The sequence below is a fragment of the Manis pentadactyla genome, chromosome 1 (genome assembly GCF_030020395.1).
Source record: "Manis pentadactyla isolate mManPen7 chromosome 1, mManPen7.hap1, whole genome shotgun sequence".
NCBI lineage: Eukaryota > Metazoa > Chordata > Mammalia > Pholidota > Manidae > Manis > Manis pentadactyla.
The window spans coordinates 180,479,727-180,507,045 of record NC_080019.1 but is presented as its reverse complement, the minus strand read 5'-3'; the positions used below and the strand labels follow the sequence as shown (position 1 = coordinate 180,507,045).

The window sequence follows — 27,319 nt, the reverse complement described above, 5'->3', positions numbered from 1 at the left end:
CATTTTCCTTGTCCATTCATCTGTTGATGGACATTTAGGTTATTTCCATCTTTTCATTATTGCAAATAATGCTGCTGTGAACGCTGTTGTACAAATACCTGTTTGAGTTCCTGCTTTCATTCTTTTTTGTATGTACCAACAAGTGGAATTGCTGGACCATACAGTAATTGTACACTTACTTTTTGAGGAACCACCATTCTGTTTTCCATAGCAGCTGCATCATTTTACATTCCCATCAGCAACAAGCAAGGGTTCTAATTTCTCCACATCCTTGTTAACACTTACTATTTTCTGTTTTGTTTTATTTTTGGGTTTGATAATAGCCATCCTAGTGAGTGAAAGAAATAAAGTCTATTACTAGAACAGCTCACTGAAGAAAGTGGCCTTAAAATGGGTGAAGTAGGTTTGCTAGTATATCACCCTGGAATTAGACACACTTACTAACTAGTCACAGGCAATTTGGAATACGCAGGTCTTGTCTCTGTCAGAGCAGATAAGATTATCTTCTCTGTGTAGACCAGGAGATGCAAAGGAAAGAGCCCAGGAGAGGCTGGGCCATTCATGCCCGGTTGTGGAAGGAGTGAGAGAAAAGGTGGGGAGGGGAGGACACAAGTTCTCTGGAGAAGTTTCTCACATGGAAATGTCTGAGGAGAGAGCATGTTTTCTTAACATTTATATGAGTTTTGATATTAAAAATGCTTTACTTCTTGCAGTAAAGTGAATTTGCTCTAGAAAGATAGTTTAGTTTTACCCTGTTCTGTCACCCAGCCCAGTTTTGGGTATGTGTAACCTCCTTTGGGAAGTAAGGGCTTATAGAAAACACAGTTCTACATACCAAAAGAGCAGTGCTCACATAGTCACACTGGGAAGTTTAAAAAAATTTAACCCATACCTGTTAATAGGTAAAATAGCTCTGTGCCTGGACTATCCCACCTATTTTAAGATAATTGAACATTTAAAAAATATTTTATTTACTTATGAAAATAATACATTAAAGTTGGAAAATGTGACACAGTAAAGGGAGCAAAGTACAACCATACATAATTCTTCCATCCAGAGATAACTACTTTCTATTTTGCATACTTTTGTTCTGTGCATATATTTTATACACTATCTGCAATTTTGTGACCTACCATCTTAATGATCTTTATAAGCACTTTCCCATAAACATGTTAATTGGTGAATACTATTCTGTGATATTTCTTAATCATTCTAATGTCATTCATTGAACGTTTTTTTCCCTCTTTTCTCTCCATTTTTAATTTTAATTTTTCACTATTCTAAATAGTGCTACAGTGGACATGGTTGCATATTATCTTTATCTACATTTCGAATCATTTGTCTTAGACTGGATTCCTAGAAGTAAAATTCATAGCCCAAACAACATTAACATTTTTAAGATTCTTAGCAGTAGGGTGGACCTTTCCCTTGACTTTATACTTCTTGGTATAGATTGAGCACAGTTGGAATTAAAATTTGTTTTATGTGAGATTCATTTGAGTTTACAGGCTGTGAATTGAATTTTTTTTTTTTGGAGACTATTCAAAATTATCTTGTGGTTTTATAGAAAAATTCTGCTTCTGTTTCTCTTTGCTTTAATATATTCAGCAGAGATTTATTGAATACCTGTTATACCACAGACCATAAACTAAGTGCTATAAGGAATACTAGGATGACTAAGAACAGTCACTGCTCTGCAATCTTTTTATAGCAAGCAGAAGGAAGGACTTGTTGCATGCGGTCACTCCCATCTGTTATCAACTGCTTTCCTTCAGCTAAGCAGGCTGCTCCCTCCCTTTATCATGTTATTTATGTTATTGAGGGGATGAACCCAAATTAAATAAGCCTTTCTGGAGGACTGTTTTTTACCTAGTAGAAAGTAGGAATTTTGGCCTCTGGTTTGACTGGCACCTCCTTTATACTGACTACAGCTTGTACAAATTCCTGCCTGCAGTTAAATGCCTTATGGTATTCAAGACTTAATTCTTCTACCTGGGCTCTGGAGCCCACTTCTTGCGCATTTCCCTCTGTCTTTCTCTGTTTACTATTTCCTTCCCATTAGGCATTTAGAACTATTGTGCCTTAAGGCCACATCCCCCTGAGCACTCCAGTTTCTCCCAGTCTCTCTTCAGTTACTGCCAGCCTTCATCATTCTATTGGACTGCTACCTCTTGGTTGTTAAATCTAATAGAAATTTCTCAATCTTCATCTTACTTCACTCCCCAGTAGCACTGAACATTCCTGACCACAAACTTGAAATACTCCTGGTTTTTTTCCTACAACGTATCTACTACTTATTTCCTCTCTGCACTCTTTTTTTAAATTTTGGTATCACTAATCTACAATTATATGAAGAACATTATGTTTACTAGTCTCTGCACTCTTTTTGCCTGTAAAACTGAGGGTTCTCTCTTAGACTCTGTCCCATCTTTTATAATACTTCCTGGGTGATTTTATTTACTGTCATGCCTTCAAATACTAGTTACATGCTTATATGTTGATTACAACCAAACCTGTATGTCCCAAATCATGCTGCCTTATTGGATATCTCCTCCTACAGGACCCTTAAATTCAACATGTCATACCGGAACCAATCCACAACTTCCTCTAGGATCCCCATTTCAGTGCAGGCGTTAGTATCTACACAGTTGTTGCCCCGGTCCCTTTTCTCACCCTTACTTTCACTCTTTTTCTCTTTCTCACTTCACATCTAATCATTCAGGTCCAATCATTTCAACCTCAGTCACAGTGGAATCCTGTGTCTTGTTTAACTGTGTCCTGTGTCTTTTAATAAAATGCCTTTTTCATTTGTATGACTGCTAAAAACATAGTCCCAATATCTCTTGTCCATTAGGAGCCCTTGTCAATTGTCTTTTTCTTCAAGGAGGTATATTTTTCTTAGATTAGATTGTGGATTTGGGATGGAGAAGAATTGCCTTTTTAATTTTCCCATCCTTTTCAGTGGATTTTCAGAGTGCTTTGCATTTAGAAGGTACTGAATACTTGCGTTGAGCCTAAATGAAAGGATTTGAGACTGTTCTGAGCTCTTTATGCTGGCCACCAGATGGCACGGTTGTTCCACATTTGCTGTTTGCTTTGCATAGAGAAGGGGAGGGATGAGAGGGACTGCGCAACCAGCTATTCCAGAGAATGGGATGTTCTTAATTTAAATTGGTTCTTTGAAACCTCAAACTTCTGTTTTATATAGTGAAAGCAGGCCAGCAGTTTGTAGTTGTCTATGTGAGTTTCTGGTGCTTTTGAAGCTGGCTTTATGCTACTATCAAATATAGCATGTCAATATCTGCTTATAATTTTTGTGAGAAAGTTAACTCTTTTTAGATACAAGAATCAACAAAACATTAATGACATTAAAAATGGAACAAAAACATTATTAGGTGAATTGGTGAAGATAACACTGATTTTATTCAATGATTGATACTACTGAAATTGTACACCGAAAAACTCATTAATAGCTATTAAATATAAATACTGATGTAAATAACTTAGATGTGATCAAAATGAGGAATACCTTTAGTTATATGAATGACTGAGCAAAGGTAGAAGAGAAGAGGAGTCGTCTTTGCTTTGAAATGAAAGTTTTGTTTTTCTCAGTTGTAGATAGTGTACTTAGGTTTTAAGAGTCTCCCTGCAGTTCACATGCATTTGAAGGATATATATAATTCTGGAACCAGAGGACTTGGACTAATTGAATAGCAATGTTTTTGTTACATGCTAATAGCTATGGAATGACACCTAGTAATGAAGGCTTGGTGTGGAGAACCTAGATTGAGAGGAGAGACCAGAAATGGTGAGTTATGGAGTATCTTGGCACTTTGAGGAAATATTTAATTTAGGTTATATGACACTTTAGGCCTTTTGTGGGTTGATGCAAACTGTAAGTAAGTAAATAAATATTCAGTTTATGGAGCTTCAGGACAAAATGGACAAAGAGCAAGTTTTTTTAAAATCACGATATAATTATATAGCATTACCTTAGTTTCAGGTGTACTCCATGATTTGATACTTGTATATAATGTGAAACGATTACCACAACATCTGTCACTACACAGTTTTACACATTTTTTTGTGATAGAACTTTTACAGTCTACTCTCAGCAACTTTAAAGTATACAAAAAGTATTATTTTTTTGACTTTCTTTTTTTATTTTATCAAATGTACATTACAGTGGTTTAGCAGTCCTCCTCCCTCTCCCCATATCCTGTTCCCCACTCACTCGCCTCTCCCTTGGTAACCACTAGTCACTCCTCAGTGTCTGTGAGTCTAATGCTGTTTTTTCCTTCTGTTTTGCTTTGTTTTTATATTTCACAAATAAGTGAAATCATATGGTATATGTCTTACTCCACCTGTCTTATTTCACTGAGCATAATAACCTCTAGATACATCTGTGTTGTTACAAATAGCAGGATTTCCTTTCTTTTTATGGCTGAATAATATTCCATTGTGTATATGTAATATGTCTTCTTTATTCATTTATCTATTGGTGGATACTTGGGTTGCTTCTATATCTTGGCTATTGCAAACAGTGCGGTGATAAACATAGGGGTGCATATATCTTTTTGAATTAGGGATTTTGTTTTCTTGGGTAAATTCCTAGAAGTGGAATTACTGGGTCAAATGATATTTCTATTTTTAGTTTTTGGAGGAACCTCCAAATTGCTTTCCACAGTAGTTGCACCAATTTGCATTCCCACCAACAGTGTAGGAGGGTTTCTATTTCTCCACATCCTCACCAGCATTTGTTATTTCTTGTCTTTTGGACAATGGCCATTCTGATTGGTGTGAAGTGATACCTCACTGTGGTTTTAGTTTGCATTTCCCTGATGATGAGCGATGTGGAGCGTCTTTTATGTGCCTGTTGGCCATCTGTATTTCTTCTTTGAAGAAGTGTTCAGATTCTCTGCCCATTTTTTGATGGGGTTATTTGTGTTCTGGGTGTTGAGGCGTATGAGTTCTTTATATATTTTGGATGTTAACCCCTTACCAGATGAGTCGTTTATGAATATATTCTCCCATACAATATAGTAATATTAACTTTGGTGACCATGCTGTACATTACATCCCCAGGACTTAATTTATATTTTATAACTGGAAGTTTGTACCTTTTGACTCCCTCCCCCCATTTTGACCTCCACCACCTCTGGCAACCACCAATCTGTTCTCTGTATCTGTAAGTTCTTTTTTTGTTTCAGATTCCACGTATAAATGAAGGGATAAGTTTTCAGGATGAGAACAGTTCAGGGAAGCTGAGCTGTGTTAAATATCTGAAACAGAGGGAAGAAGAACTCTTTGGGAAGATATTTTTGAGAAGAATCCAATGGCATTGGGATTCCTGTGGCCCCAAGAGTTGTTTAAGCCTGAAGCCTGGGAAAGGTGTGAAAATCAGATAAGAAAACTATCTCTCTGCTTTTTCAAGTACTATTAGAACTGAAAGAAATAGTTTTGCTCTGACCTCGGGCTAGAAGTAGAGGAACTCTAGCCAAAACCCAAGAGGCTGTTTCTACAGAAGAATCCTTTCAGATGTGGGCTTTAGGAAATGTTGAAATGTTAATTCACCTGGTTCTGTCAGTTTTAACATGGCAGAATGTGTGTGTAATTGTAAGAATTTTGGGTTGACATTTTAGAGGTTGACAACCTTTGCCTTCTTGAGAATAGTGATATTATGAAACCAAAAGGACTTGAGCAGTTTCACTTGATGTTAATAAACAGTATTGCTTGCTAGTCTTAGAATGGAAAAAAACAATAAAGGAAAAAAAATAACATATACTCAGTCATGTGATCGATTCTTTATTTTCTGATTTGATACTTATTTTCAAGCACTTTGAAGAAATAAGATTAGGAAGGCACCCAACCCTGAGTTACTCCTGAGTCATCCATCCCCTGAGTCATTCTCCTGTAATAGCTGCTAGGATCTTCCAGTCACTTTGGTCATTTTGTTTGCCTGAATGAGTATTTTTATCTTCAGCCATTTTCATTTGTTGTTCAGATCAATCTAAGTTTTTTTGAACTTTGTTCTGTTAGTTGTGTCAGCTCTCCCTTGCTTTTTGGCCTTTGATAATCCATATTTTAAAGGTTGCCGATTGCCTGATGCTTTCAATTTCCTAGGTGATGTTTAGCTGAAATTTTACCAAATATGCTCTGTGAGTCAGGGACAGTAGAGAAAATAAATGTTTGATATCCATTGCATTTTATAGTGTCAAAACTTTAGAGCAGAGTAGGTGAGTTGAAAAGGAATTCTCAATGTGAATTACAAAATTAATAAATGAAGCCCATGTATCAAAAATATACATCAGATTTGAAAAGATATATGCACCCCTATGTTTACTGCTGCATTATTTACAATAGCCAAGATATAGAAGCAACCTAAGTGTCCATCAATAGGTGAATGGAAAAAAAAAATAGATGAACAGAAAAAGAAGATGTGGTATATATATATACAATGGAATATTATTCAGCCATAAAAAGAAAAGAAATCCTGCCTTTTGCAACAGCATGGATGGCTCTACAGGGTATTATGCTCAGTGAAATAAGCCAGGTGGAGAAAGACAGGTACCAAATGACTTCACTCATTTGTGGAGTATAAAAACAAAGGAAAACAGAAGGAACAAAATAGCAATAGACTCACAGACAACGAGAAGGGACAAGTGGTTACCAAAGGAGAGGGGTTCAGGAGGGAGAGTGGGGAAGGAGAAGGGAATAAAGGGGCGCTATAATTTGCAACACAATATAGGTAAGTTACGGGGAAGGCAGTACGGCATGGAGAAGACAAATAATTGACTCTGTAACATTTCACTATGTTCATAATGACTGCAGTGGAGGGGGTTAGGACCTGATAATATGGGTAAATGTTGATACCATTGTGTTGTTTATGTGAAACCATCATAAGATTGTATATCAATGATACTTTAAAAAGAAGATAAAAAAATAAAACATTAGAAGTATAGTAAAATATTCATCAATATAGGTCTAGCTTCAATATCTTTATAAGTATAAGGAATCTTAAAATATTAGAAAAGAAATATCAGTGGGATATTGCATTTTCTGTGAATCACTATAATGACATACCTGATGAAATGAGGAAAGGGAGCAGGAAGAAACTCAGTTGTAGTAAAGCTAGTGATACAGTTCTCAAATAAAATCTTTCTAATGACAAGACTTGCACTAAGTCCTTTGCCCCATGCCTGCCTGGGGTTGGGGAGTAGGTGAGAGGTGTCACACTCTCATCAGAAGCAGGACCTTCATTTTGGAAGCCCAAGGAACCAGACAGAGACAGAACAGATTGGCCTTTTGTGTGTCCTGTTAGAGTGAAGAGGCACTCTTCAATCTAGAAACGTTTTTTGTTAATTTTAGAACTATAAAGTTATATTTTATTTCTTGACTATTGAATTGTCATAAAATATTTTTACTTATAGTTCCACTTATGGTGTATTTGTTTTACATTTACATAATATTTCATAGTAATTATGGGAGATAATCTTGTTTTGAAGAAATCTGGTAAAATAAAGTTCTGTGAATATGAAATTTGGGGGGTTAAGTACCTCTCATTTATTGTTACCCCTTTATTATTAACCTATAAATTTTGCTTCTCAAGAAAATTTGAGGCATTTGTAGGCACATATTATTTACAACTATTCTTAAAACTTTACAGTTAAACTCCTGATATTCTAATTTTCACTGATGTTTGGCACTTTGATTTTTTTGAAACAGTGATCACATGGAAAATGTTTATGGCTACTTAATGAAGTATACCAACCTCGTCACTGGGTGGCAGTACAGGTAAGTGTGATCATTCTGTCACATCACTCTCCTAAGGGACCAGAAGGGGGGCTGATGATTTTATTTTCTGTTATTAGTTCAGTGCAAAACATGACTGGGAAATCTTGTAGACAAGGATTTACCATGTTTTCTAAAAGTCTGATGACTTTTTCCTCTGTTTTAGATGGTGGAAGGAGCTGACATCTGCCCAAATGGTAGCCTCCAAATGCCACAATTTACAATTATATTAGGATTAGAAACACTTATTCACCTGCCTTGGGCTTTTAAAAATACTTAAAAGGGTCAGGTTCTTGTGACCTGTTTGGAAGCGGAAAACAGATTTGTGTTAGGTGTCTGTGTTGTGGAGAATCCTCAGAATTTCTCTGGGACCTTGAGGAGTTAAAAGCAGCGCAAGGTGACACAGGCAGGCAGTAAGCAGCAAAGCCAGGTATCATAAGTACTTCGTAGAATTGGTAGTTGTGGAATGGGGGATTAAACTTTATTTTTTTATTGTGGTAAAATACATATAACAGAAAATTTACCATTTTAACCATTTATAGTGTACAGATCAGTAGCATTAAATACATTCACATTGTTATGTAACCATTACCACCATCCATCTCCAGAACTTTTTACATCTTCTCAAACTGAAACCCTGTGCCCATTAAACAGTAAATCCCCATTTCCTACCCTCCATTATTATACTTTCTGTCTTTATGAATTTGACTTCTCTAGGTACCTCTTATAAGTAGAATCATACAATATTTGTTTTGAAATTTGAAATTGTTGTGACTGGCTTATTTCACTTAGCATGTGATCTTCAAGGTTCATCTATGTTACAGCATGTGTCAAAATTTCCTTCCTTGTTAAAGCTGAATAATACTCCATTGCATATGTATACCATATTTTATTTATCCATTCATCTGTCAGTGGACATTGAGTATTGCTGTACAAATATTTGTCAGAGTCCTGACTTTCACTTCTTTTGTGTATATACCCAGAGGTAGAATTGCTGGATCATATGTCAATTCTGTTTAACTCTTTGGGGAATCTCGATACTGTTTTCCATAGCAGCTACACTAGCAAGGCAATGTACAAGGATTCCAATTTTTCCACATCCTCACCAACACTTGTTATTTTGTTTTATTTTTAAAATAATAACCATTTTAAAGGATATGAAGTAGTATCTCCTTGTGGTTTTTAAACTTTTTAAAAATGAAAATACTAAAATTTGAACCCAGACAGTTCTGCCTCTAAAGTCTATATTTTTATGTTACATCCTGCAGTTTCTATTTCACGTGTGATTTGGGTACTTCTGCTTTTGGCCATGATAAAATCAGCTGCTAGATTGGTCTTCCTACCTTAAACAACTAGAAAATGGGATATAGTATATGAAAGAATGATTTTCAGGCATTTTAAAGAATAGTAGAAGCACTTATGAAAATGTGATTGTTTAAAAGAGAAGGCAGTTTGGGCCATGTTTGGTTTAAAGTAACATTAGGGAGTCCAAATAGGAGTGACATGCAAGAAGTTGGAGATATATGAGAGGTCAAAGCTGGATAAGAAAACTTAGAAGATCATTGTACCTGTTGAAGGGAAAAAGTCTGTTCTCTAGGGTTCCCAACTTTATTTGAAAAAAGAAAGTTAAGAGAGCCTTTTCATTTTGTATTTTCCACTTCAGTTTTTTGTAATTTTTTGAAGGCTTTTATATTCAGATGACATATACAATATTAATTTTGAAAAATTTAATGTCACTTTGCCCTTAGTCATTTTGCTCTTGAAACTACTCTTTGTTCTCGTTCTTAAAAGAAAAACAGGTTAACTTTCTCCCCCAACAGTCAATAACTTTCATTCACATATTGAATATTATTGAGAAGTCTCAGAAATCAAACAGAGTAAGAAAAAGAAAGCTCTCAAACATACCCAAACATGTAAGATTTAGTAGATGTTAAAGATGGCATTTCAGGTCAGTGTAATGTTGGGACTGTGGGAAGAAACGGCAGGTGTTTGTATCATTGTATGAGGGAGCCTGCCAAAAAGATCCATTGGCTACAGTTGCCTGGGGAGTCAGTGAGCATATCTAAGCAGGCATTCTAGGATAGGCAGGCACTGCCTCTGCCAGCATAATCCCTCCAGGCCAGTTTTAGCAGCACCAGAAACTGTGGGGGTGAGAACAGCCCATCCCTGTTTGCTGCTGAGAACACAGAATCTTTTACCAACTTGCCCCCTATGAAAGAGGTCTCAGCTTGCCAACTTGATGCTGTAGGCCCACATTAGAAAAAACCTCCATGCTCCTTTTCTGTCATCCTGGCTGGAGGGAGGTCTTTGTGGTACAGCAGAGATATATGGGGCCCTCAGCCTGGACCATGTAGCTTGATTGATAAAAAGGTAACAGAAGGGTTAAGACCACGTTAAAGGACTCTAGGCTTAGTAGCCCATTTCTTTGGCAATTTGATAAAAATGTCTCAATTAAGAGTGAGCAAAACAGCTTTGTCAAGTTTCCTATGTGAATTCTCTCAATCCCCACACTATATATCTTTTAAAATGTCTCTCTTTAGAAGGGATGAAAGAACATTTAGATTAATCCATGCATAAAGAAAGGCAGTCTGAAGTGCTCTATTATGCCATTGGGGCCACAGTATAATTTTAGAAAGTATCATGTTAGATGCCATAGTATCATATAAGAAAGATAATCAGTTATGGGCTCATTTTTTAGTGTGTGTGGTATAACTGACATATAGCATTATATTAGTTTCAGGTGTACAACATAATGATTGAATAATTGTATACATTGCAAAGTGATCACTACAACAAGTCCAGTAACATCTGTACCGTACATAGTCACACTTATTGCTTAGAACAGTGGGAAAATATTTTTCCTTCTCTTCCTTCATTTCTTGTTTGTTCATTCTTTTTGTTAATAGGTTTATTGAGGTACAATACACATATCATACAGTTCGCCCAATTAAAGTGTACAACTCAACGGTTTTTAGTGTACTGAAGAGATTACTTTCTTGTTAACAGAACCCTTTTGTTTATTTGATGATTTTTTTTTGTAGTAGATTCAGCCTGTTTGGGCTGCAAAATTCAAAACTAAAATAACAATGCAAAAACTTAAAAAAAAAATACCAAGACTGGGTAGCTTATAAATAATAGCAGTTTGTTTCTCACAGTCCCGGAGGTTGGGAGTCCAAGCTCAGAGTGCCAGCATGGTTGTGTGAGGGCCCTCTTGCTATCACAGACTCCTTGTTGTATTTTCACATGACAGGAAAGAGACAAGGGTCTCTTATAAAAGCACTACTCTCATTTGTCAGAATTTTGTCAGAACTTGTCAGAATTCTGCCCTCTTGACCTAATCACTTCCCAAAGGTCCCATCTCTTAATACCATTACTTAGGGATCAAGATTTCAACAATGAAATTCTGGGGGGACACATTCAGACCACAGCAGATTCATATGTGCATTTTACTGAGGACAGGTCATGTGTTTTAGAAATTTAAGATGATATTGGTGACTGTCTTACATTAATTAAAATGCTCCTTGGGAAAATAAAGATAACCCTATTAAGAGTGGGCAAAACATGACAGGTGGCTCTCTAGAACTACTGGTGGTGAGTAGACACATGAAAAAACGCTTAACTCTTATAGTAATTAATGAATTTGAAGTTTAAAAATACTTGAAAATATTAAAATTTATGTATATCTTAATCAAAATATATGAACATAATTTTAAAAATCTAAAAGTATGCTAAAAGATGAACAAGAAAAACAGTAGTCCTTTGCTTTCCCATCTCCCTTCTCAGGTAAACACTTTCTACTTCTCTTGCTTGCCTCTCATCAGTTCTCTTTTTCTTTCCCTGAATAAAAGATTGATTCCATTCTTTCCCAGTTTGATATGGTTAATAGGGTTGCCATGTGGCCTAAGACAGTTAACGTCTTCTAGGATCTTGAACTGGATCAAATTGTCTAGTGTTATAGAATACACTAACATGTAGAATACAAAACTGCTCCGAAGCCAAACAATAATTTTTTGATATTGAAACTTCTTAGGTTTTTTTAGAGAAAAGAACTATTGTATTACTTACATTGGAAATCTGAATTAATGTATTTCCTAAAATAGCTAATCTAGAACCAAATCAGAACATCAAATTCTTTTCCGAAGTATATCACTATTTCATCATGTAGTTTCAAGTTTCTTATGTTTCTGCATCTCCAATTGCAGCTTTTTCATTTTTAAACAGGATAAGTAATCTTTAGTTGTGACCTTTTTAATGATACATTCACAAAATCTTTCTACTCTGCATTATTCTCATTGTATATTTCACTGATTAAATCTTAAAAGTCAGATTCATTTCTTAACCTAGCATTTAGTTAACCTCAGAGCTCATATTTTGGTTTGTTTCCAGGGAATTTTAAAGAAAAATTCTTAGTACTCTTTGTCTTTGGGCAGTTTACCTTCCCTGCTAGTGAATTCTGGAGAGAAATCTTCCTCTGAAAGGATAGTATACCTTTTTTCCTTTTTGCATTACCTAGTATGTCTCTTCCCTATTAAGTGCCTCTCCCTCAGCTGAATTTTTCTATCTGTTATTAAATTCTTTTAGTTTTCAGTAGTATTTACTGCTGGGAAATTCAACCTAGTATTTCCAAGTACTTCTTGCAATGCTTTTGGATTTTTTTTTTTTTTTTTTTTAATAGCAAAAATTCCAGAGTGTGCAAGCGAAAGAAATGTAGTTTTCTCTAGTTTGGCTAGAGGGAATATTTTTAAATTGTGACTTTTTTTAAATCATTACAGGTTTTTTGTTTTAAACAATGAAGCTGGGTTATTGGAGTACTTTGTGAATGAACAGTCTAGAAATCAAAAACCCAGAGGTACTTTGCAGCTTGCAGGAGCTGTGATATCACCCAGTGATGAGGACTCTCATACCTTCACTGTAAATGCTGCCAGTGGGGAACAGTATAAACTCAGAGGTATGATCAAGATATGAGAATTAATAGTGTGATTTTCTTCTATCCCTGAGAAGTTGGGGTACTTCCCAGCTTTCATTTGAGTTTGGGAAATCGGAACTACTGTCACTGATGATGTACACACAAAATTCTAAACTTTGGAATTGCTTTAAGAATTTATGAAGTCTGTTTTAATAAGTAACTGTTTTCAAGTGGAACAATGAACAAGTCTATTTAAGGTTAGCCCTTCTAAAATATTTGTGTAAACTAAAACATAGTTGGTGAGAAATCTAAAAACAGGATTCTTTAAATGATATTTTTTGTCTGTCATGGATTTGTATTTTACTCTTCTTGATCTGGTTTGCATGTCCTCTTTGTGGTTTTCAATAACTAGTGTACATAGTTAGGATTTATTAAAATATTTATATTCATTAAAATATAACTTTTACTCAGATAAATTTAATTTTTGTAGATGCTTGTGTTTCTTATTTAATTAATACACAGGCAATGTAACAGTAATTCGAACTGAGCATGATGCTAGAGATCTGAAGGTATTGAGTACATATCAAATGCTTAATAAAGGTTATTTCTTTAAATAAGAGCATATTTTTATAAGAAACCTAAGACATGCCAAGTCTCATGTCTCCACCTAGCTGCATGTAATTTGTCCTCCTTCTGAAATAACCACATCTAGCTACTGTGTCACCTGATAAGGTTGATGCTTATACCTCTTTCCTTCCTTCCTTCCTCCAGTCAGGAACATTTGCTCTAGGGAGAGTAGAACCAATCCAGTTTTCATTTTCAACATAGGACGATCTACTGTTTGTGCTGTAGGCAGTTAATTGCATTCCCGAAATAAATGTAAAGTGAATAACCTTTAGATTCTTTTTATCAGCCACAGATGCTAAAGAGCGACAGCATTGGGTTAGCAGACTTCAGATATGTACACAACATCACACTGAAGCTATTGGAAAGGTATGTAGACTCATGTACAATATTCATGTACAAAAATGGGGAATTTTTTTTTATTGAAGTATAGTTGATTCATAATATTATATTGGTTTCAAGTATACAACACAGTGATTCAACAGTTACACACATTATTAAATCCTCACCCCAACTAGTACAATTACTATCTGTCAACATAGGACGATATTACAGAACCATTGACTATATTCTCCATGCTGCACTTCCATCCCCAAGACCAACTTATATTATGATTGAGATTTTTTTGCCTCTTTATTACCATCACTCACCCCACCTAACCATGCCAACCCCAAGAATGTTTCTGTTCAGTTTTTTTTTTTTAGGTTTAAAAATTGAGATACCACTAACATACCATAAAACTTACCCTTTTAAAGTGTACAATTCTGTCGTTTTTAGTACATTCACAAGTGTGTGCAGTGATTGTAATTATTTAATTCTGGAACATTTTCATCACCTTCCAAAAAATCCATATCCCATTAACAGTCACTCCCTAATTCTCCCATTTTCCAAGCCTCTGGCAAACACTAGTCTTTTTTCTATTTCTATTGTGTTGTCTTTTCTGGGCATTTCATATAAATGGAATCATACAAAATGTGTTTTTTGTGTGTGTGTCTGAATTCTTATGCTTAGCATAATGTTCTCAAGGGTCATCCATGTTGTTATAGGTATCATATTATTCTTTTTTATGACTGAATAATATTCCACTGTGTGGATGTACCACATGTCACTTATCATTCATTAGTTTGTGGTTATTATGAATAATACTGCAATGAACATATGTGTTCAAATTTTTGTGTGAACATATGATTTCAGTTCTCCATGGTATAATTTAGGAGTGGACTTACTGGGTCGTATGGTAGCTCTCTGTTTAACCTTTTGAGAAACTGCCAAACTCTTTTCCAAAGCAGCTGAACCATTTCACATTCCTACTAGCAATGTATGAAGGTTTCAGTTTTTCCGCATCCTCACCAATACTTGTTATTGTCCTCTTTAAAATTTTAATTGTTACAGCCATCCTAGTGAATGCAAAGTAGAGTCTCATTGTGGTTTTAATTTCATTTCCCTAATGACTAGCAATGTTGAACATCTTTTCATGAGCTTATTAGTCATTTGTATATTGTCTTTGGAATGTTTTTATTTTTTCAGGTGAAAAGGAGGATCTCTGTACTTGAACTCTGAGGTTAGAGTCATCTAAAAACTAGCATAGTTAAAACTAGCAGCATAGTTCAGGGATCCCATACCTAGGTGATAGCTTGACTTTTTAAAAGAAATTTTTCCTAATGTTTTTTCCCATAAATAAATTTTAAAAGGTTTGTGATTGAGGCCTACTACCTAGTCTTCAGTAAATCAAAATAAAATAAAAAGCTTTATCCATTCTGCAAGATTTCAGTCATTGGCAGTGATCAGAAAATAACTAGTCTATTCCAAAGATACTTGCATGTTGTATTAAAAAGTTTATTATATTGAAGATTGCTGAGTACATTTTTGGCTTCCATCCTGATGTTTAAAAATCTGAAATTAGACCTTTCTTGTTAATATTAGTAAAATGTGAAAAAATATTCTTGACAGCACAAAACTGGAATTAATTTTTTAAGTAAATTACCAGCTTACTATGGATTGTATGAAATGTTTAAACTTTGAGTGTCTTAAATTTCAACATTTTTGAAATGTTCTTGAAGTCAGTTTTTAAAACCCTGCATGTGTTAAGCCTCACATGTTTGAGAAGTTGAGGGTTAGAGAGCATAAAATTTTTTAAAGGAATGATTTTCTTTGTCTAATAGAATAATCCTCCTCTGAAATCACGGAGCTTCTCGCTTGCATCTAGTGGCAATTCTCCTATATCCCAGAGGAGACCAAGTCAAAATGCCATTTCTTTTTTTAATGTTGGACATTCCAAACTACAATCAGTGAGCAAAAGAGCTCACTTACCTCCAGACCATCTTGTGGAAGTCAGAGAAGTAAGTATGACTTGAAGTCAAGTTAAAATGCACAAAATAATCTTACCTGCTTGGTTTTGTCACAGAACATTTTTCAATCATGTTTTTGTCTTCTGGGGCCCTCAGTGTTTTCCCTCTAGTGTGCTGAGATAATTTTTCAGTCATAAAGATGTCCTGAGTTTCCTTGTCTGTCAACTACATGACAGGTACACTCTCATTTTTTAAAAGTCTGTACCTTTTGTTTCTCAAGTAAAAAAGTACAGACTTCTTTGATATAAAATTATGATCAAAAGGGTTATTAAGCCTCGAGGGAAAACTGACCAAATGACCAAACAAGTGACTCTTTTTTACAAAAACTGATACATATAGGAAATTTCAAGGATACACAAAAATAGAATACAGTAGTTAAATCCTTGATGTTGGCTTCTCTCACCATTTCCCTCTTTGTTTCCAAACTGAATACCAAATCTAGTTAATAAAGGATGCAGTTATTAGGTTCTGAATATTCCAGGTATTGCTTGCTGAGTTAAATTTGGTAGAACTTTATAGATATCTGTGTAGTGACCGCTAGGCTGGAGGAAGGAAAAACAAGGACATGCAAACAGAACAGAGAGATACCATTAAAGGAGAACAGACCAGACCCCGAGGTCCGTGCCTTATATGGAAAGGGGACAGCTCTTCCTGAATTCCATCCTTCTGCTGTGCCAACTAAGACCCGGATGTCAGCCTCCTCCCTCTTGGAAGGAAAAAAAGTTTCTAGTTGTCTATTATGTCACCTTTAGCCAATCATACCTCTCCACGCCCCCTAGGATAGCTTGCCCACTCCTCCCCCTCCTAACCCCTTATAAGCCCCCACCTCCCTGACTGGGTGTGACTTCCCCAGCCTGTAATACCCAGACTGGGGAACATCACCCGAGAATTGCGCTCAAATAAACTGCCTGGCCCTTTGTTGCCTCTCATCGCCTGCTTATTTCAGCTAGAATTTATCTTACAGTGACCTCACATAGATATGCAGCTAGAAAGTAGAGGAATATTTTAATAGTCTTTTAAGATAATTGTGGCAGCTATCCCTTGGTACTGCATGAAAACTTGACAGTGGTAGTTTCTTAATGTTAAGTGCAGTATGGAATATAATACATACCAGTAAACTTTTCATACTGTTACATGAAGATCCATGGGTCTGTCTTACACTTGGAATGTATCTCTTACATTTTGTAATACCATGCGTTAGTCATTTGGAAAATAATAGCTCACAGTTAGGCAGGCCTTGCAAATGTTGATCTATTTTATCATAATATGATATCAAAAATTCACATTTATTAACATCCCCTACCAATCTCATCAGAAAAGGTTTTCTGATTGGGAAGCTCTCATGCTTATGGTGACAGATACAGGTTCTTCCAGAATTCTAAAGCTCATTGTAAAGCTCAGGTTTTATAATTGGCAACAAGTGTTGACAGTTTTCTTCACATGATAGGTTTATTTTGTTTAGTTTTGAGAAAATGTCTACCACTTGCCCCCAAGTTTGAAATCTAGTTTCTAACAGTCATTCTGTAAGGGGAAAGCACTCCTCTGTTCCTCCTCTTCTCTACTACTATGGTCACCAAATGTGGGGACTTTCCCCATACCAAGAAATTCTCTACTTCTCTGTGGACACCAGCTGGTTGTCCTAAAATTTAACTCAGTTCTGATGATGTTAGATCCTACAAGACTGACCCCACTTCAGATGCCATTTGCAAGTCCAGGTTGTCACCTATGCCTCTGACCACCTGGCTATAAATATGAGGTTTCCCCTACACCTTCCTCAGGTTCAATCATTTGCTAGAACATTTCACAGAACTCAGGAAAACAGTTTACTTATGATATTACCAGTTTATTGTAAAATACTGTAACACAGAAACAGCCAGATGGAAGAGATAGCTAGGGCAAAATACTGAGGGCAGAGAAGAGCGTGGAGCTTCCATGCCCTCTCTGGTCATACCACCCTCCAAGTGCCTCCAAGTGTTCTTCAACCAGAAGTTCTCTGGACCTTCTCCTGAGTTTTTATGGAGGCTTCCTTATGTAGGCATGATTGACTAAATCTTTAACTATTAGTGATTAATTCAGCTTCCAGCGCCTCCATAGAGGTTGGGGGTGAGGGGAGTACTCTCTAATCAAAGGGTTGGTTCCCCTGGCAACTAGTCCCTTTGTAGGGACTCTCCAAAGCAATCGCTTCATTAACATAACTCTAGTGTGGTTAAAAGGGGTTTGCTGTGGATAATAAAAAACACACTTTTCACATTTCTGCTCTGAAGCTATTTCGGGAACAAAATCAAATATTGTAACAAAAGATGTGCCTATTCTCTAATCCCTTAGGAACTTACAAAGGTTTAGAGCTTGGTGTCAGGAAGGGGTAGGTAGAGAGACCAAATAATGTTTTTCTTACTCAGTCACACATCTGTTAGTGTCAAAACGGTGATCCGTGGAAAAACAGCTTGTTCAGCTTGCAGCTCAGTTGTCCACGTGTTTTTCCCTCCAGGCACCCACCGTACTCTGATATAAGGCAGGAATGCTTTTTCTCCCTTCTTTGATATGCAGCAGAAATATACTTCCTGTCTTCCACATAGACTATTTTTAAAAATGTGTACTCAGGAGTCAAGATATAGTAAAACTAATGATTTTTACTGCTTTTTCAAGATATTCCTAAGTAAAATTGGTTTTTTGTTTTTCCCGTAAATGCATGGCAGTTAAAAATGTGGTGACTGCTAAGGATAGTGGGTACCACTGCCTTGATTCTCACTGAGATGCCAGCACTTTTGCCCACTATTGCTTTTGCACCATCAATTCAAATACCACCACAATGAAAAAGGCAAATAATTTCCTAGAATTACTACGAAAGTAGTGATGACTTCACAGACCCTCCAAAGAGTCCCACAGAGTCTACAGAGCATACTTGGAGAATTGCTGTTCTAGAGTGATCCAACTTCAGGAGGTTGTAATGCAGAATAAGTTTGAAAGGAACATTTTTTTTCATCCTCAATAATTTTATCTATTTATTTATTTATTTTATTTTTATTTTTTTAATTTTTTAATTAAAAAAATTTTTTTGATATCGTTAGTGTACAATTACTTGAACAAACATTATGGTTACTAGACTCCCCCTATGAAAGGAACATTTTTACCAAGTATGTGGGTATTAAGTCCAGCAATAGGTTAAGTAACAGTTGGCAAAAGCAGCTGACTATTGGGAATAGAGTCATACTGTGCTTAAAATTAATTTGTTACTAAAGCTTTACCTAATAAAAATGACCTATTTTGGTATTTGCTGTTTATTATTAGTACTATTTATCGAATCACTCCATTATTATTCAGTGCATGTTTCATGCTGATGCTATACTGTACCCTATGAGAAGTTAAAATGACCAGTCTAGAAAGGGAGACAGACAATTAAAATGTGATAAAATCATGATTCTGATCTGTTTTTCAGACACACTAGATGACGCCTTATTGATGTACTTCTATCATTATATTTGCCATACCTAGCTACAAAACATACATTGAGCAAGTTTTCAACTCACCTGTAGTTTTTTCTTTCTTGAGAAACTGGTTTTATGGTGTCAGGAATAATCACTAACACAACTTCGCAAATCAGTTTTCTCTTTCTTTGTAAATATATGATCACTCATTTGTTTGCTGTGGAAAGAGCCATTACCAGATTTTAACATTTGTGCTATAATTACATTTTAAAGCTTATTTTCTCTAGCCAAGAATATCAGTTAGGCCTCTTCACCTCTAACAGCAGCACTGGCTGCTGAGTCATTTACACAAAGAAAAACTGTTTTTCTCTTATGTGTTATATTGTGAAAGCTGATTATTTGTGTTGTGAATAGCCTATTTAGGATTTTTTTCTTCATTAAATTTTTAGTGGCTTATCATATAGAAAAGTACAAAATCATAAGTATACATCTTGATGTAATTTACAGGTACCACATCCTGGATCAAGAATTAATATTACTAGCTTCCTAGAAAACCTTCTCATGCCCCTCCATTCACTACACCCTCTCCTCCCCACTAGCCTGACTTCTAACACCACAGATTTATTTTGCCTATTTTTAAATTTCTAAGCTGGAATCAAATAGTATGTACTCCTTTGGATATGGCTTCTTTTCAGTCAACATTATATGTTAGAGGTTTACTTATGATGTTAAATGTACATTTCCATTTTTTCATGTTCAACAGCATTTATTGTATGGATATACCTATATATTATTTATCCATTCTAGTTTTGAGGGACATTAGCATTGATGAACATGTGTATACACATATCTGTTGGTTACATATTGAAGAGTGTAATTGTTTGAGCATGGATTATTTTTATTTAGTTCTATATATTTAACTCTGGTAGATATTATAAAACTGTTTTCCAAAGTGGTTGCCATTCATTTCGTAAGTTTGGATTGTTGGAAGTTAGTCCCCAAATTTATAGACAAAAACAGTTATGCACAAAGCACACATATACATATATGTATAATGTGTGTATATAGATACCTTCATACCCATACTTTTTTTTAAGAAAAGCTTTTTTCTTGAATGATCCATTGCTACATGTTTTCAGGGGCTATTTCTTGTGTGACACACTTGATTTGCCTGGTAGGATCATTTGTATTTCTTTTTCACTAACCTCCTGAAAACAGTATCAAAAATCATCTGCAACAGAACCTCTGAAAGCTAAGAGTCTCTCCTCTATAGAATTTCTATGTGAATTAAAATAGTATCCAAAGGATAGGCAATCCAAGAATCCTCTGGTCACAATTGAAAGTAATTAAGCATAATAAATTCAGTTTACATTTTAAAAAATTGGGTTGCTTATCAGTCATTGGCTTTGTTAGGAAAAGTAGACAGGGCCCCTGATTACAGCAGAGTATATTAAACCCTTCTAATCTGAAAAGTTTATATGCAGTACTTGCTCCAGAGTTAAACTAGTGGGACCAGAAAGCTAGATTAAGAAAGAGGAAGCAGGCAAACAGTTGTGTTCTCAGTGTAGGTTCAAATTGAGCCTGATCAGAGGTGCTGAGAAGAAAGTGGTTGAGAACCCAGACTGGAATTAATTTTACTTTGGAATGAAATACTTAATGCTAATATTAAGGATGATCCAGAATGTTCTTTTAATGACTTTTATAACTTTATACTATTTATAAAAGGTTTGTCAAGACTTTTGAGCTTTGTTGCTTCCAAAGAAAAAATACAGCTGCCAGTGGTCACCATCTTTTGCTCAATTGGTAAACATTATTAAATGCTTATTAGTTGAGAATATCCAACAAACTTAAAATAGATTTCTGAGCCTAATGTATCGTAAAAACGGCTCAGAAGCTGAATATGGTCATTAAAATGACTATTGTATGTATATATGATATACAGAAATCAAGAGTGGGACACACAGCTCTGTTCTTTTCCTTAGATGATGTCTCATGCTGAAGGACAACAAAGAGACTTAATTAGACGAATCGAATGCCTTCCTGCTTCTGGCCATCTTAGTTCCTTGGACCAGGATCTCTTAATGCTCAAAGCTACTTCCATGGCAACTATGAACTGCTTAAACGACTGCTTTCATATTCTCCAGTTGCAGCATGCATCACATCAGAAGGGCTCATTGCCTTCAGGTAAGTTACAGGTTAAAGGTAGGACTCAACATTGAGGGTTGAAACATCAAAGGACTGTATTCATGGTAATTCTCACTCCAAGAAGTCTTAATTAAAAGAAACAAACAAACAAAAAAGAAAACCAAATGCTGTTAGGTCTAATGTCTGATATCATTGAATATTCCTTTAGGGACCTCAAACTCAACATGTCAAAAACCAAACTCAAAACCCACATCTCCTATCTTTCTGTTAAAATTGGTGGCATCACTATTTTTCTAGTTGACCAAAACAGAAATATAGGGCACTATTCATAATTTCATATATATATATATATATAAAAGTACTTTATCAGTCACCTTTCAATTTGAAAAATAAGGTGTCCATCTAATATTTGAGGGCACCTACTTTTTGAAATTAATTTATTGGGGAAAAGAATGTTATGTTATTGTGTGGGAGAACAAAAAACAAGTTTTTTATTATATAAGATGATTAAACTTCACATTTTAAAAAGTTCACATTAAAAAAAAATTGAGGTATAATTGACATACAACATTGTATAAATTTAAGGTATGCAATATGTTGATTTGATACATGTATGCATTGCATATGATTACCACTGAAGCTTAAGTAACATCTCAATTACATTGCATAATTACCATTTCTTTTTTATGATGAGAACATTTAGGATCTAGTCTCTTAACTTTTAAGTCTATAATACAGTATTGTTGACTATAATCACTATGCTGTGCATTAGCTTTCCAGAACTGACTTATCTAGTTGCAAGTTTGCACCCTTTAACAGACATCTCCCCAATTTCTCCACCCCCATCACATTGTATCAATAGTAGTAACTTAGTATTTCACAGCAATTCATTGTTCTCTTATCCAACTAACTCCCCTTACTTGTGAAAGAAAGGTCTTTTAGAAAAATAATTGAGTCTCGGCTCAGAAAAAGTTTACCATAGTCAGATCTTGATATGTTTGCCTACATACAATATTTCAAGCTAACAAACTTTTTAATGTCATTTGAGGTATAAGTAGGGCAGTAATACAGGGGTTAATAGCTAGGTATATTTCCCTTAAGGAATTTGTAGTCCACTTGGGGATGAACATGTACATACTTAACTATCATATATAAAGTGCCACTTACAATGGGTACAAATCATCACTATAGGAGAATATATGAATGGACTAATACTTCTGATAGAAAAGGGTCTAGAAAGAAAGGTACAGAAGAGCTACAGAAACTAATTAGCTTAGGGGTGGGAGGTAGGAGAGAGGGCATTCCAACGAGAGAATAGCCTAAATTGTGAGTGGTGAACAGAGACTGGGTCCTCGGGGAAATTGTAAGTAGTCTAAAATTAGTTTTCACCTATTACAAAGCAATACACACTCATTATAAAAAAATTTAGAAACTGCCATATAAGTGAAAGAAGAAGTAAAAATCATTCGTTATCCTACCAACCAGAACTGCCACTGGTGATAAATTAGTATATTCCTCACCGGTTTTCTTTTTTCTTCTTAGTTTTTGTTTGTTTTATTGCATTGTTATTAGAAAATAGGTTTGTATCTTATGGTTTTCATTTACTCTAAGGAATATTTTCCAATTTATGATATGCTTTTACTGAACGTAATTATTATGTGCTGCACTTTAAGGGGATAAATGTACTTTCATTTACTTAACTATTATTCCCCTGTGGTGAACATTGGATGTGTTACCCTGAGCTATGAAATTTGGGTTAATTTTAGTCTTGGTAGTAATAATAGTCAGAAAAATGAAAGTTTGTGCTACTTAATTTTTAAAAAGTACATCAAGTAGCACAGTGTTAGGTATTACCTGCTTAATCATCACTTGATTAATTAAAACTATATAATTTTTAAGATTTTCAGAAATTTCACTTGTGTAGTTTAATATACAATCTTATTTTCAAATGATTGCTTCACAGTTGATGAAGCATGGACAATATGAATTTGTGGTTTTTGCTTTTAAAAGTGAAACATCCTGTCAATTCTATAGAATTGTGTTTAAAGTAAAAATTATTTTCACACATTATTTTTAGAGCACAGATTTATGGGTATTTGGGAGAATTAATTAACTAGTATTGGTATTTCTCATCATAAATTGCCATGTTTTCCAAATTAGGTTTGTAAAAGTTTACTCTTTAGTCACTTGAAAATGCAGATATAACTGTGGAAAGAAAAACTGAATTACCTTCCCACTCAAATTTTGAGATGACATGAGAAATGAAATCTGAGCTTTAAATTAGTGTTTAGTCCCATAAGGTCTTATTGTGTATCATCCAGAGGCTCAGGAATGATCATTGATTTAGTGGAGTCCTGAGACCAAGTGATTGGTTTGATAAAGAATTTTTTTCTAGTTTCCACTCAGTTGAGCAATTTCTTAACACAGAACTCTTAAATTTAATGTTTGTGTGCATTTTATTTTAGAAGTAAAGAAATATGTATGTTGATATTAAGAATAAACATTTTAAGGTAGGAGAAAAGTGTTTTCCTCTCTTTGGAATTTCAAGACAAACCCCATGAACTTCTCCAGGGCATTCCCCAATCCTGAATCCCCCAAATGCCAAGTGAGACTAAACTGAGTGGCAAGGCAAGACGCTCTGGTAGCCTGGTAGGTGCTTTGTCATTTATTCCTCTACTGAAGTTTGGTGTTTTATTATAGACTAAGTAAATTCCATGCTCTTTTAAATTTCTGAGCATTCCTTATTGTATAACACTCTATAACCAAGCTTCTGTGAAACCTAGATCAGCTTCTGAAATCAAATGGAACATTTTCCATTATTGATTAGGCATAGAATCCACTTTGTTAAACTAGTTGAGGGTAATAAGAGACATTTGAGTCATTAACTGAGAAGATGACAGGTCTCTAAATGTGACCACTGCCTTTTCACTAGGTCAGCTATTATTTATTCAGTAGAAGAACCTTTCAATTTACAAGTATATGGACTCTTTTTATATGAGAGGAAAAAAAGAATGTATGTGTATATGCCGTTCTTAAATTAGATCAAGGAGGTTATCTTGATTGGTTAGAAAATTGCTACTGAGAATAAGGTTCAGTCCCAAACTGAAGCAAATTTTACTGCTTCACGATTCCAGGTTTCTCTTGTAATTGTGACTCCTTAAAGCCTAACTGCATACTTTTTGATCCCTAGAGCGTCAGGGTTCATATAGAACAGAGAGCAGATCACTTGTTAGTGTGGGAATGCACTTCTGGCTTACAGATTTGCCCACGTGAGTTTAGTCCTATTCAGGGTCAATTCTTTTAAAAGGTATCTGATTTCAAGTTGCAAATTACTCTGTTGTAAAATACCCAATCATGGTGCTCATGCTAATGATCTACAAGTGGCCCTCTTTGCAGAATCTCCTAACAGGTTGAATTGCTTTTAGTCTTGTAGGCTCAAAACAAAATTGTTTAATAAAATCCACATCTGCTGGACTTTCCAGATTATGAGCAAGTTTCAGCGAAAGTTTTCTCTTACTTCATCAGGAACGACAATCGAGTGGTTAGAACCAAAGATACCTTTACCAAACCACTATAAAAATGGAGCTGACCAGGCCTTTGCAACTGAGCAGAGTAAGCCAGTGGCAGTCCCAGAAGAGCAGTGTGTTCCAGAATCTGGACTATTAGCAAGGGTAAGGTAATGTGAAAATATGATTTGGGTATAAAAATTAGGAATCACTAAAAAGGGTCTCTTCATTGTCAGGGCATGCCTAACCCAGGGCAATGTTCTTGCAGAGCCTAGATGTTATTCTTTAAACTGCAGTGGCTTTAGAGGAGGTCTATTATAGAAAACTTGTACATGTTATGTTTTCCAGGTTAAATTATGTGCCCTTGTTAGTATTGGCTTACTGCTTGATAAGAATGTATTTAAAAATTGAAATTTGCATGTTTTTCTTTTTCTAGAAAATAGCTTATATCAGATTATTTGAGTGATATTTTTTTCCTGCATTTCTTACTCCATTGTCTTAATTTAGCATTATTTACTAGATGTTTGCTACTAAGTTTTCAGATGTAAAAGTTTACTGTTACGTCTTTTTGATAGCACTTTACCAAACCAGTTTTGAAAAGTGTTACTCTACTTAAAATAGCTCAGTCTCAGGCTTCAATATTTTTGTAAGGTATTATTATTCATTCCACATTTCTAAGAAGCTAGTGTTTTATTCTACTCATAGTTCTACCACTGTAACAAATCATAATGACTTTTTTACCTTTTGTATTCATGTGTTATTTTTACGGTCATGATAATTACATAGTTTTATTTTATACTCTTTTTACTTGATACTTCTCATAAGCATTCTTCTGTGTTATTCTGGCCTATGTAATTAAAATTTTTAAAGTTTGAAGTAAGCCATTAAGTATCTTGATTGGGGTTTTTTTTGTTACTATAAATAGCACTATATCTTGTCTATTTTTTTTCTCCCCTTTATTTTGGAGGTTATTTCTTTAGGTTATATTCCCAAGTAATATTACTGAGTCAAGAGTAATGCATAGTTTATGGTTATTTATGTATTAGCAAATTACTTCTTAAAAAAAAATATAACACAGGGACTTCCAACCTGGCCAAAACCTTAGCTTACAGGCCACAGTGGCAGGGTAGATGGGGAGAAGAAAAAAAAGTATGAAGGAACTTTTTGAGTAGCTCATTTGTGGCCTCACAGTTATTAGTAAATATTTATTGAGTCTTCTAGCATATGACAAATCCAGTGTTAGGAATTATACATATAAACATGGGAAGTGACATCTCATAAGGTTCTATAGAATCTTGGGACTCGTAATTGTTATTTATTATTTAAATAGAAATAAATAAGAAGTAAGTTTCTCTTAACCAGTTCTTTGAAATAAGACCCTGTTGAGATGAAAGTAGTCATTTTCAGTTTTTCAAGGGGTTGCTTGGTTGGTTGATTGATAGATTGAAGAGCTCAGAGAACTTTCTGTGGCATTGAGACTGCCTGAGCAACTACAGGGTTCCCATACTTGCACATGGAATTCTCTTCACTGGATTTGTCATATGCTAGAAGACTCAATAAATATTTACTAATAACTGTGTGGCCACAAATGAGCTAGTCAAAGAACTTAATGTTATCAAAATATTAAAAAACAAAACATAAAACACAGTGACAGAGTTAAAAGGTAATGGGTTTTATTTTCAAATATTTTATTTTCAAAGCATCTTGAACTTAAATTATAGATAGTGAAAGGTGTCCCCAGGTGGGAGGTCAAAGTCTACAAAGCCTGAGGTTCAGATGAGACAGACTATAAACTCTTTTTGAAAAATCCTGTTTTTACAAAATATATGCATTTTATATGATGTATATGGTAAAAGTCTCTTCAGTGTTAATGATGATGAGTTCATTGAAAGAAATCTGTTCTGTGGCCATGTGATAGAAAGACATAGTTGTTTCACTGAAGAGATTTGAAATCTGCTTGGAACCACAGCACATATATACCGTATACACTGAAAAAATGAGATGATAATATGAAGCAGCATTTTTTTTTCATCTTAATTGATATGGTTTAGGCTGTTGAAATATGAGCATTCAGGGAAAGAAGAGAGATGTATTGAGTAGAATGAGAAATGCATTGGAGAGAACTGGAATTGGAATTGGGTTTTGGAAGGAGACAGGAGCTGAAGAGAAGAGGAATTGTAAGGGAACCTTAAAATGGAGGAAAAAGGGCAGGGATACTGAGGCCTGTATGCTTGTTGTGGAGAAGGCTTGTCTGGTGGTTTTGAACCCAGTTCCTGTCATTAGCTTCAGTTTACTCATCTGTAAAGCAGGGTTAATACCTTGTAGGATTGTTACGAAGAGAAAATAATTAAGCAGAGCCCTTGGTTTATGGAAAATGGTCACAGGGTTATTGGACTTTACAAATGCAGACAACCATCATGTTGCATTTTGGATGGAGTGGTAATCCCTGGAGCATTGCTCCATGGAATGCAGTGTGAACTGTGCCCCCAAGGAGCACGAGAATCATGCATAAGAATTTAGTCTTAATGTAATAGATGATAAGGTCATGTGCATGGGGAGTGATGTGATATGTTT

The 27,319-nt window shown here is 35.2% G+C and overlaps 1 protein-coding gene across 5 annotated transcripts in view; it reads left to right on the top strand.

The window, feature by feature from the left end:
- Nucleotides 1-27,319, top strand: part of OSBPL11 (oxysterol binding protein like 11) — a 106,094-nt gene that overhangs the window by 45,646 nt on the left and 33,129 nt on the right. For 4 of the 5 annotated variants that reach the window (XM_036904998.2, XM_036904992.2, XM_036905027.2 and 1 more), the window contains exons 2-7: nucleotides 7,726-7,794; nucleotides 12,564-12,739; nucleotides 13,611-13,690; nucleotides 15,484-15,660; nucleotides 21,077-21,278; nucleotides 24,765-24,910. In XM_036904998.2, coding sequence (XP_036760893.1) covers nucleotides 7,726-7,794; nucleotides 12,564-12,739; nucleotides 13,611-13,690; nucleotides 15,484-15,660; nucleotides 21,077-21,278; nucleotides 24,765-24,910 — 850 coding nt within the window. Of the gene's footprint in view, nucleotides 1-5,210; nucleotides 5,392-7,725; nucleotides 7,795-12,563; nucleotides 12,740-13,610; nucleotides 13,691-15,483; nucleotides 15,661-21,076; nucleotides 21,279-24,764; nucleotides 24,911-27,319 lie in introns of all 5 variants that reach the window. The other variant, XM_036905007.2, reaches the window with a different exon arrangement.